General features: G+C 39.3%; 1 protein-coding gene across 4 annotated transcripts in view; it reads left to right on the forward strand.

The window, feature by feature from the left end:
- The first annotated feature begins 6,471 nt into the window (after positions 1-6,471).
- INTS2 (integrator complex subunit 2) overlaps positions 6,472-15,034 on the forward strand; it is a 54,783-nt gene continuing 46,220 nt past the window's right edge. For 2 of the 4 annotated variants that reach the window (XM_055327825.1, XM_055327851.1), the window contains exons 1-5: positions 6,472-6,558; positions 8,107-8,413; positions 9,526-9,664; positions 11,245-11,347; positions 12,848-12,961. In XM_055327825.1, coding sequence (XP_055183800.1) covers positions 6,540-6,558; positions 8,107-8,413; positions 9,526-9,664; positions 11,245-11,347; positions 12,848-12,961 — 682 coding nt within the window. In that variant the 5' untranslated portion in view covers positions 6,472-6,539. The other 2 variants (XM_055327831.1, XM_055327841.1) reach the window with 2 other exon arrangements.

The raw sequence follows: 15,034 nt of genomic DNA on the forward strand, positions 1-15,034 counted from the left end.
AGAAATAGTTTTAGGATCACTAGATTAGGATTCCTGTGCTCTTAGGTTTGCCATCTTCTAGCTGGTTGACTACAGACAAAACATCAAAACCTCTTAGGTCTTAATTTGTTTATTTGTACATGAACTCAATAGTAATCAGACTTTACTAACATTAGCTTTGTGAACCTCAAAGGATTAAAAGAAACACTTAGAAATTTGTAAAATACAAATGTATGGGATGATTCATAGAATACTACCTATGTTCTCTAGAAGAATCAAATCTAGAATAATTAAGGCTTGTCTGGGGGAGGAGGGAATGCCTAAAGGCAACAACAGGACTTTTTTTTAACAACAGGATTTTTAAAATATGTTTCTAGCAAGATCAAGGATGGAAAGAATGCAAAGAATCAAGTATTTAATACTGTTTATCTCCCTTCTGTCCTAACCTACCCCCACTAAAAAGCCAGCTTGAAGGGTCTTCAAGCTCTAAAATGTAAAATCTGCCTATGATGAAATTAAAATCTGAGGTAGTTCACTGACTTAAAGGATTTAAAGGCACCAGGTCCAAATGAGTTACATCCTTAGTGCTAAAAGACCTTACATATCATGATTTCAGAAATGCTGTAGAAAACCAGAAGGTCCCAGAGGAGTGGAAAAGTACAACTTCCCTGGTTTTTTGAAGTTTTAAAAAGTTATGTCCTAGAAACTAACAAATTTACTACACTTTATGAACAAGATCATTAAAAACCTGCATAGTTTCATTAAAGCACCATTTAATAGACTACACTAGAGATCCTAACCTTTGACCTTTAGCCCTAGTCTACGGAGACACATACTTGTATGCACATAGTACCATGAGCCCTCTAGAATGATAGGAATAATGTAATGCATATACAAGAGAGAATAGAATAGTTAAAATCAATCTCTACATTTTATTTTGACAGTATTAACTGTATGGAGATGCATATTCAGGTCATTTAATAAGGTTTCATGGTATCATTACATAAGTCAATTCAGCAAGCCAGTATTAATACCATACTGTGCCAAGGGCAAAGAAATAAAATCTAGTTCCTGCCCTCCACGTATTACATTCTGGTAGGAGAGACGGTTTTTTTTTTTTTTTTTTTTTTTTTTTTTTAGGAGAGACAAATTTTACAATATAGTGCAATATGTGAAGTACTATGATGGCAGCAAAGGGTGCCTTGGGAACATTGAGGGATACTTAAATCTCGAGAGATAGGTGGTTTGTCAGGGAAAGATGCTTAGCAAGGAAACACTAGGAGTGAGACTTAAAGGATACTTAGGAGGTGTACTACATAAAATGAAATTCATTCAGAAGGAACAGTGAGGGAGAAGGAGCATGAAGGATTTAGGAAACAAGCACTTCCAACAGACTAAAACAGTGGTGCTTATGGTGGGATAGATAGATAATGCAGGAGTCCAAGCCAGAATTAAGAAGTCAGACCATGAAAAAAAAAAAAAAAAGACCATGAAAAACTGTCTTGAGTACCAGCGTAAGGAAAAAGAATATCCCAAAGCAAGGCAATGTCTTAGAAGTTGGGATGATTAACAATAAACTGAACAATTACACTAAAAAAAGGCTTGATTAATGGAGCTATATCAACCTGGAGGGATGTCTCTGGTGTTGCAGTATAGAATTTTGGCTGAACCCAATTTTATTCAGTATTTTATCCATAAAATTAATAGATATGATCTGCATAGCCAGAGCAGATACCCAGTGTAAAAGAAGACTCCAAAAGATCTCGAAGGGTGAAACAATGGAAGAAATTTTATAAAATAGGGCACTATTGAGGATAATTACAGAGTTTCATGTTGAGAAAACTGGAGCTAGATGGCTCCTGAGATCATTTTACTTTGAAATTCTGTGATTCTATTTCCAAAGAATATTGGTCTTCCTTTAAATACCCAGGTGTTCTAATTTCTTGAAGCCCATTTACTTCACAATAATCTACACCTAGTATACCTGAAACATAATGTTGCTTTTTCTTTTTGATTCTTTTTTTTCTTCTCTTAGTCTTACTGAAAAATAGTTTTTTTAAATTTTTATTTATTTATGATAGTCACAGAGAGAGAGAGAGAGAGGCAGAGACATAGGCAGAGGGGGAAGCAGGCTCCATGCACCGGGAGCCCGACGTGGGATTCGATCCCGGGTCTCCAGGATCGCGCCCTGAGCCAAAGGCAGGCGCCAAACCGCTGTGCCACCCAGGGATCCCTGAAAAATAGTTAAAGTCAGTCAATAGTTTTTTTTTACCTAAAAGAGTAAGGTCAGCCAGTCAGAGGAGAATGTTTATTACACTTAGGAAGGAGTCTTCCCCCCCACCCTTTTTTTTTAAACATTTTATTTATTTATTCATGAGACACACAGAGAGAGAGGCAGAGACACAGGGAGAAGCAGGCTTCATGCAGGGACCCCAATGTGGAATTCGATCCTGGGTCTCCAGGATCATGGCCTGGGCCAAAGGTAGGTGCTAAACTGCTGAGCCACCCGGGGATCCCCAGGAGTTTTCCCTTTTGACTTGAAGTATAGGAACTACACAACATGTTTCACCAAATCTAAACACCAGTGATTGTAAGACATTTTATGTACCACTAAAACATAAAAAATGCCGCTTAGTAAATTAAACAAACTACTGATTTTAAGACATCTCAATTTCAGGGACGGGTAAGCATTTGACTTGATTTCAGTTCAAGTCATGATCTATCTCAAGAGTCACGACATCAAGCCCCCCGCCTTGGGCTCCGTCCTGGGCATGGAGCCTGCTTAAATTAAGATTCCCTATCCTCCTCTCTGTCTCTTACCCTCTATCATGCTCTCTCTCTCCCTCCCTCTTTCAAATAAATATTTTTAAAAAGACATCTCAATTTCAGTCATTTAAGCATCTGACTCTGGATTTTGACTTGGGTCATATTCTCAGGTTTATGAGATCAAGCCCATGGGATTCTCTCCCTCTCCTTCTGCCCCTCCTTCCACTCTCTCTCTCTCTCTCTCTCTCTTAAATAAATAAAAAATCTTTTCAAAATGTGAAAAAAAAGTCACCACAGAGTTGATGAAATATAGCTTTCGTGAGTAGAAATGGTAATGAGCCTCAGTACCACATTGGTCTTAGAAGGTTATTTCTTCAAAAATTTTATATCACAAAGGGTACACCATAGTCATATAAGATACCCCTTTATTAATCAAAGGCTTTGTGGTTTATAGCAACTAAATGTTAGGACGACTTTACTCTTCTACAAGTTGTTAATCTAACTAAACATCAGAGCTGCAAAGCCTTTATTATTTTTTTTAATATTTTATTTGACGGGGAGGGAGCACAAGCTGGGGGAGGAGAGGAAAAAGCAGGTTCTCCATTGAACAGGGAACCCTATGTGAGGATCAATCCCATGACCCTAGGATCATGACCTGAGCCAAAGGCAGATGCTCAACCAACTGAGCCACCTGGGCGCCCCTGCAAAGTCTTTAAAAATTGATTTTATTATAGTTAGGGAATGAGCCTCAGAGGAGGCAGATCTAAAACTCAAAAGTTCACGAGTAAATCTTTTTTGAGTTCTATATGATTGTCAAAATGATGTCACTGGCAAACATTACAGTGTAGATTTGAAAGACTGTGGATGAGTGGGGAGAGGTTGAAACCTAGGATGGCTTTCAGGTTTCTGGCTTGAGAAATTCTGAGTAGTGGGTGATACTCACTGGGAGAAGAATTGGAAGAGAAGGTGAAGGGGACTTGGAAGAAGGTTAAGTGTCAGCACTCATCACCTTTACCTAGGATCTTGTTTGGGCTGGGTGTGATCTGTTGTTACCTTAGATTGAGATGGATCTGCATTTTGTTTCTCCATTAATAATTACAGGATCATAAAAAGAGTTGAAAGAGATCTTAAAAATCACTTGGTCCTTTCTCCTCTCATTTACCTCTTAACCAGTCTTTGATTTCTCTCCACACTCCTGTGAAATGACCATCCAGGGAGATTAAATTATTTAACCTCTCTCAGTCTCAATTTCCCCACAATTATAAAATTGAGACTATTATCGGGACACCTGGGTGGCTCAGCGGTTGAGCATCTGCCTTTGGCTCAGGGTGTGATCCCACATTGGGCTCCCTCATGGAGCCTACTTCTCCCTCTGCCTCTGTCTTTGCCTTTCCCTCTGTTTCTCATGAATAAATAAAATATTTTTTTAAAAAGGCTATTATCTACCTTAGATAATGAAATCAGATGATATAAAATACTAGTGCCTAGCAAATGTTCAATAAATGTTATTAAGTATCAGCTTAAAAATGACAACACAATTTGTAAGCTAAGAGACTATGAAATCAATTTTAGTGTGTAGTGACCAGCAATTTTTTAAAATTTTATTTTTAAAAAGATTTTTTGTTTATTTATGAGAGACACACAGAGAGGGAGAGAGGCAGAGACACAGGCAGAGGAAGAAGCAGGCTCCATGCAGGGAGCCAGACGTGGGACTCAATTCTGGGTCTCCAGGATCACGCTGGGAGCCGAAGACGGCGCTAAACCACTGAGCCACCCGGGATGCCCTAAAGTTTTACTTTTAAGTAATCTCTACACCCAATGTAGCGTTTGTACTTAAACCCTGAGATCAAGGGTCACTTGAGCCTTGCTCCAACTGAGCCAGCCAGGTGCCCTGTGACCAGCAATTTAAAGAAATGAAATAGTACATATAACATGTAGTGTATGTATTATTTCATAAAAATTTTATTCCATTTAAATGTGGGTATACGGGCACTGGCTAGCTCAGTGAAGCGCGCAACTATTTTTTTTTTTTCCGAGAGGGAGAGAGAGAGAGAGAGAGAGAGAGAGAGAGAGAGAGAGAGAGAGAGCATGAGAGCGGGGTGAGGGGCAGAGGGAGAAGCAGACTCGCGCTTACCAGGGAGCCCATGGAGGGCTCAATCCTGGGACTCCAGGATCATGACCTGAGCCAAAGGCAGATGCTCAACCGAGCCACACAAGTGCCTCAAATCATTTGACTCTTGATCTCAGGGTTGTGAGTTCAGACCCTGTGTTAGGTGTAGAGATTACTTTAAAAAAAATCTTTTTTTTTCTTAAAGATTTTTATTTATTTATTCATAGAGACAGAGAGAGAGAGAGAGAGAGAGAGAGAGAGAGAGAGAGAGAAGAGGAGAGGAGAGGAAGAGACACAGGCAGAGGGAGAAGCAGGCTCCATGCAGGGAGCCCGAGTGGGACTCGATCCCGGGTCTCCAGGATCACACCCCAGGCTGTAGGCAGCACTAAACCGCTGCACCACATGGGCTGCCCTAAAAAAAAAAAAAAAAAAAAAAAAAAAATCTTAAAAAAAAAAGTGGGTATACATGCATATGTGTCCTAGATCACAATGTGAAATGTATTATTGTAGGTGGAAAAAAGTTTGAGAAACACTGCAACACATGTTAGTTTTCTTCCTTTGCTGATTTTTAATGCTGAAAGCAGACTTTATTAGAAGATTATCACTCTGTGAAAGCCTTGGAAACTATATGGTATGAAGTTCTAGCTCTGTAAGATATTTGTTTCCAGCTTGTAGCACAGTATCTGGTAAACCGAAGGTGCTAAATGCACACTGATTGAACCAGGAACTAGAAATAAAGTGAAAATATAGAGAGATTAGTTAATTTTTTCTGGATGCTTAACACTCCATTTGAGAGGTTGTTCCAAGTTTGGACCCTTTTTCCAGAAGTGCCAAGCACTCACACTTTTGCAGGTTCCAGAGAATTCCAAAAACTCCACCCATCACTTTCTAAGGATCTATGGGCCCTAAGTGTTTGGTTTTTGTTTTTAAATTGAACTACAGATGACGCACAATGTCACATTAGTTTCTGGTGTCCCCATATAGGGATCGGGCAATTCTGTATGTTATGCTGTATGCTGCTCACCGCAAGTGCAGCTACCCTCTATTATAATACTGTTGACTATAATTTCTATGTTGTATGGGAGTTATTCATTCCGTAACTAGAAGTCTGTACCTCCCCCTCCCCCATTTTTCCCATTCCCCCAACCTTTGACCCTAAAGTACAGATCCCTGAAATTAAGGTGTTTAACTTGCCACCCTGAAGGTGTGAGGTCAAGAGGCTAAGCAAGCTCAGGAAGAGACTGAATTTGTATTCGCCTATACATGCCGGGATTCTAGAACTTCGGTGCTCGGAGGGCACAGGCAGAGATGGAAAGAGGAGCGCAGCCTGATTCCATCAGTGTTCCGGTCAAAGAACAGTGTAAACCATTTTAACATTTCTTTTACCTACTTGACTTCATTCAAGTGCTACAAAAATCCTGGGATAATGAAACTTCAGCTTGGAGGAGCTTAAGCGCTCAATCGAAAAGAGACACAGACGGCGGGCGCGCTCCGCAGAAGACCCTGGGAGCTCCGTTGTCAACGCGGGAGGGGATGTAGTTACGCGGGGCAACGGCGGGGAGGAAGGGGTGGGGCCGCGCACGCGCACCGTCGCCTCGACGCCGACGCCTCTGGGTTTCCTTTCGCAGCCGGCGGTCCCCTCAGTCCAGTACGGTGGCCGACGGGAGCCCTACGCTGGGGATGAATGAAGGTGCTGGGTGCAGGTTGAAACAGCCCCCCTCCGCTTTCCCCTCCCTTCAGAGCGGGTTCTGCCTTTGTGCTTGTGCTGTGTCCCCATGCAGCCTAGCGCGCTGCCGACCCCGTTGGTCCCGGCGTCTGGGTTTGCCGGTGTCTGGGTCGACTCAGGGCACAGCACGGGGTGGCGAATCGGGGTTTTCGCCTAGGCCCAACCTCGGATCGCGCTCTGGATTTCTACGGCGTCCCACCTCTAGGGCGCGGAATCCTGGTTTGGTCCCGGGAGGTTGGAGGGTGAATCTTAAGGTATGAAGCTTCCGCCTCTCAGGCCTGAGCGCGTTCCGGGTTCCACGTCGGTCACTGGCCTTGCCTCTCTCCGCCAGAGGGGCTGGTTGGTTCTCCTCACGCTGCGGGCGAGCCCTGTGAGCACACACGGGTCTTGGCGCCTCTGCTTGCTCAGCCCGCCCCTCCGTTAAAAGGCCAGCTCCTCTTGCTTAAAAACAGTAACGTTTCTGCTCACGACTCTGTTAACCCACGATTTTGGCGAGTCTGTGGTTTTTTAGAGGGGATGACTTTGGCCACCCGCTCTCTGCCTTTTTTTTTTTTTTCCCTCCCTTCTGATGATTAGCGAAGACAGAGAAGTGCCCAAGTGGAACTCGTCTTTCTCCCATAGCTAATTGCACCTCCACAGCTGTTTTTTTTTTTTCCCCCAAAGGAGCACAGGGGACATTAAGATAATGTTACGGCCTCCAGAATGTTGAATCTGGCATTGCATGTGGCAAGTGAGGAGATTTAGCTTCCATTGACTTGTGGAGGGTGAGAAAGAGAAGCCTGACAGTTTTTTTTTGTTTGTTTGTTTGTTTTTTTTTTTGCATTTGTTGGGTAGGCAGAAGAAACTAAAGAGTACAGAAGAGGGGCATTCTTTTTTTTTAAATTTTTTAATTTATTTATGATAGTCACACAGAATGAGAGAGAGAGGCAGAGACACAGGCAGAGGGAGAAGCAGGCTCCATGCACCGGGAGCCCGACGTGGGATTCGATCCTGGCTCCCCAGGATCGCGCCCCCGGCCAAAGGCAGGCGCTAAACCGCTGCGCCACCCAGGGATCCCAAGAGGGGCATTCTTAACTGTACTCCGAACTTTTATTTGCATTGTAGTGCTCAGTTGATTGATGCTGTGGAGAAAGTCTTGGACTGAGATTTAGCAGATGAGGGTTCAGCCTTGGATTTTGCCACTACTTAGTTATCACTATATGCCTGTTACTTAATCTCTCTGGGCTTTATATTTCTCCTTTGCAAAATAAGTACTAGAACAGAAGATCTCTAGGGCCGGAGGAGATATTATTGTATTCTCTTTTCTTTATCATTTTTAAAAATATTAATTAATTAATTAATTAATATGTATTTTTTCTTTATCATTTTTTAGATGGGAGTAAAAACAGGGAACCTTTGTGCCAGAAACATAGCCAGCATAGGGGCCTATTAAAGATACACCACTTTTCTCAGGGTATTTAAAAAGAGGAGCATTCATACATATAGGAGTTAAACCTACTTTCTTTCTTTATTTTTTTTTTAATAGGATCAACAGTGATAATGGCTGAGTGTACGAATCTTCAGTTTGTCAGCCCTTTTGCTTTTGAGGCAATGCAGAAGGTGGATGTTGTTCGGTTGGCATCTCTAAGTGATCCAGAATTAAGACTTCTCCTGCCTTGCTTGGTGCGGATGGCGCTTTGTGCTCCTGCTGACCAGAGCCAAAGCTGGGCTCAGGATAAAAAACTGATCCTTCGTCTTCTCTCTGGAGTGGAAGCTGTCAACTCCATTGTTGCATTGTTGTCTGTGGACTTTCATGCTTTAGAACAGGATGCCAGCAAAGAACAGCAGCTTAGGTAATGTGTTATATAATATGTGGACTGGGATTTACTTAGATAAGCCAAAGAAGAGAGAATCAAATATATCTTGGGAACTTTTACTTTTTTTTTTTTTTTTTTAATGGATGCACTCTCCCAGAAAAGATTGAGAATCTGAGAATCTAAACTTTGGAGAGCATATTACGTAGTCCTTTTCTATTTATCGTTAAAATTCCAGGATTTATTTATTTATTTATTTATTTATTTATTTATTTATTTATTTATTTATTTATTTATTTATGATAGTTACACAGAGAGAGAGAGAGAGAGAGAGAGAGAGAGAGAGGCAGAGACATAGGCAGAGGGAGAAGCAGGCTCCATGCACCGGGAGCCCGATGTGGGATTCGATCCCGGGTCTCCAGGATCGCGCCCTGGGCCAAAGGCAGGCGCCAAACCGCTGCGCCACCCAGGGATCCCTCCAGGATCTTTTGAATTCCATATTCTAAAATGTGTAGAGGAGTTTGGCCAGATACACTGTCGTATTCATACTAAACTGATTAGGTCAATTACTCTCAGTGGGAAGTGGGTAGGGTAAGTTCCCCTAGAATAGAATAATTATTGGAATCACTCAGAAGGCTTTTTTTTTTTTTTTTTTTTTTAAGATTTTAACCTATTTATTTGACAGAGAGGACAAGCAGGGAAGCAAGAGGACAAGAGGGAGAGGGAGAAGCAGACTCCCCACTGAGCAGGGAGCCAGATGCAGGACTTTATCCCAGGACACCAGGATCCTGACCTGAGCCAAAGGCAGATGCTTGACGTACTGAGCCACCCAGGCACCCCAAAGCCTTTTTAGCTTACATTGATTTCTCAAAATTCTGGGCAGTTGTTCAGTTCTTCCCTGCCCATTGCAACTCTAGTAGTGAGCCATTCTTGTTCATTGAAGTGGGTGTTAACTGTTAGTGGAGTCTTTATATATAGGTTGTGAATCCCTGAAATAGGCAAACTAAATAGTGTTTCAGAAATAATACACTCATGAAATGTATGAAAAGAATTCATACATTCGTTTGTAGATTATTCCAGCAAAAGATAATTTTATGTATTTTATATCCGTGTTCTTATCATTGTGGTTTTACACATTTCTGCTTTATTAGGCATAAACTTGGAGGAGGCAGTGGAGAGAGCATCCTGGTATCCCAGCTTCAGCATGGATTGACACTGGAGTTTGAACACAGTGATTCACCTCGTCGATTGCGTCTTGTGCTTAGTGAACTGTTGGCAATAATGAACAAGGTGCATTTATTTTAATCACATCTCAAAATATGCATGATTCGTTGTCTACACATAGTAGAAGCAGAGATTAGAAGACAGGCAGATTGCAGTCTCTTTTACATGTGTTTCTATTTGTTTTGAAAGTATTTTCTTTAGAAAGGCTTAAAAGAATATTAAATGCCTGCCTGAAAGATTTTCTTTCTCTGATTACTGTTTTCTCTCATTTATACCTAGTCTTCATTTTCTGTTGTAGAGATTTTTTTTCTGTATGAATTCCACTCAATGGCTTCTTGATATTAGAAGAGTACATAGCTCAAGATTTCTGCAAATTACCAAATTTTATATCTTTATAGGATATAATTTCCTTCATAAAATATTATAAAGCATAACTGAAAAATGCATGTGATTCCTTTAGACACTGAATGGGCATTAATTATCTCACATAACGGTGAAGAGGGAATATCAAAGCTGAATTGGTTGGATCTTTGAGTAGCCTTATTCACTAGATGACTGAATTGCTCAAAATGAAGGCTATTCAACTTCACATGTCAGCAAAACGATAGATTACTGAGTTCATGGACCTCTGGGTAATTATGATTAATTGAAACTCTAAATTTGTGCATGTCAGGGGTCTACTATAAAAAGAATTAAGCTGGATTTTTGTATTAAGATGGCTTATATTATTAAGCCTAGAGTTTCAGAGGCAAAAGTTATTTACTGTTAGAATCTCAAGGTCAGTTAATTTATAATAAATAAAGTTTAGTTTTATAAACTGCGGACCGAGCAATTCTAAATTCTGTTTCCAAAGAAAATACTAGTGATGGTTGGGGGGGCGCAGTCAGTCAGTTTCAGATAGTCTTTAGGATATATTAGAAATCTTTATTTTTAAAAAATTAATTTTTAAAATTCTAGTATATATATTACAAATCTTATAAAAAATGTTTTTCCATTACAATTATTTCTTTCTACTCTTTTGTACTATACTGATAGATTTAATTTCAGTCAATATTTTTCCTATATCTTTTTCTTAATTCCTAGTTTGATTACGCTAGTGAAATAAGTGACTGTTCTCCTTAGGAGGTTTCCAATTTTTCAGTTCAGAACTCTAGCAAATGGGAAGTGTGATAAACTACTGTATGAGATTTTTTAAAAGGTTAGTAGGTACTTCTATCGATCTACATTTTTATATTTTGTTTTCCCTACAGTTCATTTGCATTTGAACATAATTTATAGTTATTATACTCCTTCAAGTTTACCATTTCTTGCTTTTTTTTTTTTTTTAGCTATAACTTTTGTAGGTGACATTCCTACTTCATTTGTTTGGCTTGTCTTATCTTTAATTCCAGATGTCTCCAAATATTTATATAGAAATACATTATTGACACTCATATTGCTATGTCTGAACAGTAAGTGACTATGATTAAATTGGCTCAAATATATCAAATAATGCATATTGTGCTACAGTATATTAATGGCATGTTTAGAAACATGGTCTGTAAGCTCAATGAGTAATTAAAAAAATAGTAAGGGATTTAGTATATTATCCAAAATTAATAGAGTTCATCATTTCTTTTTTGTTTTCTTTTGTTTTCTTTTTTAAGGTGTCTGAGTCCAGTGGAGAATTTTTTTTTAAGTCATCTGAGCTATTTGAGAGTCCAGTCTATTTGGAGGAAGCTGCAGATGTACTTTGTATTTTACAAGCAGGTATTATAATGACTGCTAAGATACATTAGAATATATACTTTCTTGTTAAATGATTCTGTGTAACTTTTTAACTTGGAATATTGTGTTATTTTATGTAAATATTTTACATAAATATTTTATGTGTCTTATAAAAATGCACCTAACGTGCTAGTAGCAGGACAGTGATTAAGTATTGTATTATTTCCATAGTATGGCATGTTATACAGCCATCACCAAGTGAATTTGAAGGAATTTAATGATTTTTTTTTGAAAATGATCATAACCTGTAAATGGAAAAAGCAAACGGTAAAATGATAAGTGGAATATAATCCCAATTTTATTTAAAGATAAGATAATACCTGTGGGGGATTAAAATATTTCAGATTATTAACTTTGAGTGATTGGATCAGAACGGTAGAGGATGCATAAAAATGCAAAGATTTTCATGAAAATCACTTTGACCAGCATTGTCCAGTGTATCAGTGGCAGTATTGCATGTTGTACTTTTTTTTTTTTTTTAAGATTTTATTTATTTTTTTGAGAGCAAGAGAGAGAACGTGAGAAAGATAGAAAGAACATGAGCAGGGGGTCGAGGCAGAGGGAGAGGGAAAAGCAGACTCCCCTACTAAGCAGGGAGCCTAACATGGGCTTGATCCCAGGACCCTGAGATCATGACCTGAGCTGAAGGCAGATACTTAACTGATTGAGCCACCCAGGTGCCCTGCATGTTGTACTTTCCCATGCAGTAGCCACTAGCCATACATGGTTGTAGATTACTTGAAATGTGATTAGCAAGACTGAACTATTTTAAATTTTATTTAATTTGAATTAATTTTAATTTTTTCACTTATTCAAAAGATTTTATTTATTTAATTGATGGGGGTGGGGTTGGGGGTGGGGGGGACAGAGAGTGCACCAGCAGGGGGAGCAGCAGAGAGAAAGGGAGAACTGGCCCTTTGCTGACCCTGGGATTATGACATGAGCTGAAGGCAGATCCTTAACCAACTGAGCCACCCAGGAACCCTCATTTATTTATTTTTTTTTTTTAAAGATTTTATTTTTAAGTTATCTTTGCACCCACTGTGGGGCCCAAATTTACAACCCTGATATTAAGAGTTGCATGCTCTATCGAGATTAATTTAAATTTAAATAGCTACATGTGGCTGGTGGCTATTCCAACTGGACAGTTCAGCTCTAGACTATGAAAAGAAAGTACTTGTTTTTTTTTTTTTTTTTTAAGGATTTTATTTATTTATTCATGAGAGACACAGAGAGATACAGAGAGGCAGAGACACAGGCAGTGGGAGAAGCAGGCTCCATGCAGGGAGCCTGACATGGGACTCGATCCAGGGTCTCCAGGATCACACCCTGGGCCAAAAAGGTGGCGCTACACTGCTCAGCCACCCAGGCTGTCCCCCTTAATTGCTTTCAAATGACATCTGTAAAATGTCAAAAAATGCTTGTATATAATATAATGAAATATCACTCTTTAGTAGTAACATTGATTTTGTTTTCTTATAGAGCTCCCTTCCCTGCTTCCTATAGTGGATGTAGCTGAAGCTTTGCTACATGTTAGAAATGGTGCTTGGTTCTTATGTCTCTTGGTGGCCAATGTTCCTGATAGTTTTAATGAAGGTAAATATAATTTTAAAATAGGATATTGAAGTGATTTGCTTGGGCAGATGCAGGACCTGCTTTTTTGAGCTAAGAAGAAATATTTATGTGCTTTCATTTGAGATTTTATCTTTGGAAAGTTTATTAGTGAGTATTCATTGTAGATATATTGAGTTGAGGAGATTTCAAAATTGTTTTGAGATTACAAATTTATGTATGGTGAGTGTGCAAAAAAGTAATTTTTTTTTGCCATTCATCAGTGCTGTAATAGGACAGTAAAAAAAACAACAACAACTACAAGCACAGGATTCTGTGCTCATGGAGCAAGGAGAAGAAGACATACATCTGTGAAATAGAGTGCAGGACAAGATATATATAATCAGAAATAGCAGCAATCAAACCCTTTGTGTTTTAGACTTATTGCCGTCAGTTGGCAGAAAAGTCGAAATTGAGAAAAATCAACTGAAATTTTCACCTCTATTTCAAACTACTACTGATTGAAGATTATTGTTTGGGTCTGTGTGATATAAAAAATAAAAACATTTATTGAACAAAGTTGTGAATTGGGAGCTGAAGAGGAAAAAGCACTGGATCTGGTAGTCATGATTTTTAATTTTGTCACTTGCTTTTCGGGTAATCTTCATCAAGATACTATTCTATAAAATGAGGTATTAATAATATTTCCCATACATTTCTTTTTTTTTTTAAATTTTCTTCCCATACATTTCTAAGAGGCTTACTGAATATCATAACATGTAAAAGTCTTTGACAACTGTGCCATTGCTCATTTTCTGTTTCCATGTTCTGTCGGTTCCTGAGAGAAGAGTGGTGACATCTCCAAACAGAATTGTGGCTTTGTCTATTTCTCCTTTCATTTTGTCAGTTTTTACTTCATTAATTTTGAAGCTCTGATTGGGTCCATGTACATTTAGGATTGTTATATCTTATCATGAGTTGAGCTTTTTCCTTTTTAATTATGATATGTCCTTCTTTATACCTGGGTAATATACCTTCTTTTGAAGTCTACTTTGTTAGCAGAGCCATAGCAGCTTACAATTAGTCTTTGCATGGTGTGTATCTGTCTTTTTGAAAAATCTGTATCTTTCAGTAGGTTTCTTGTAGACAAGTGTAGTTGAATCTTTTTTTTTTTAATTTACAGTCTCTGCTTTTTTTTTTTTAAAGATTTTATTTATTCATGAGAGACACAGAGAGAAGGCAGAGACATAGGAAGAGGGAGAAGCAGGCTCCCCGCAGGGAGCCCGATGTGGGACTCAATCCCACAACTCCGAGATCATGCCCTGAGCTGAAGGCAGATATCCAACCGCTGAGCCACCCAAGCATCTCAACAGTCTCTGCTTTTTTTTTTTTTTTAATATTTTATTTATTTATTTATTCTTGAGAGAGAGAGAGAGAGAGGCAGAGACACAGGCAGAAGCAGGCCCCATGCAGGGAGCCCAATGTGGTACTCCATCCCGGGTCCCTGGGTCACACCCTGGGCCGAAGGCAGGCCCTAAACCGCTGAGCCACCCGGGCTGCCCAGTCTCTGCTTTTTAATTGGAGTGTTTAGACCATTTACATAGGCCATTTAATGTGATTATTGTCGTTGTTAGATTTAAGTGTATCATCTTACTATTTGTTTTCTATTTGTTTCCTTTTTCCTCTTTTCCTTTTCCTTTCTTCATTTGGATTGAAATTTTTAGGATTCCATTTTATCTCCACTACTGTCATATTAGCTATATGTCTTTGCTTAATTTTTTTCTTTGCATTTTTATTTCTTCATTATTGTTGTTGGGTTTAAAGTATGCATCTTTGGGGCGCCTGGGTGGTTCAGTCAGTTAAGTGTAAGACTTTGTTTTATTTTATTTATTTTATTTATTTTTTAAGTGTAAGACTTAAAAAAAAAAAGATTATTTGAGAGAGTGAGAGTGCACAAGAGAACGTAAGTGAGTGTGATTTGGGGGAGGAGCAGAGGAAGAGGGACAAGCAGACTTTGAGCTGAGCTTTGAGCCCAGGCAAGGCTTGATTCCACAACGCAGAGATCATGACCTGAGCTGACATCAAGAGCCAGTCACTTGACTTAGCCACCCATTGCCC

Source organism: Nyctereutes procyonoides, unplaced genomic scaffold (genome assembly GCF_905146905.1).
Source record: "Nyctereutes procyonoides isolate TBG_1078 unplaced genomic scaffold, NYPRO_anot_genome, whole genome shotgun sequence".
In the NCBI taxonomy this organism is placed as follows: Eukaryota; Metazoa; Chordata; class Mammalia; order Carnivora; family Canidae; genus Nyctereutes; species Nyctereutes procyonoides.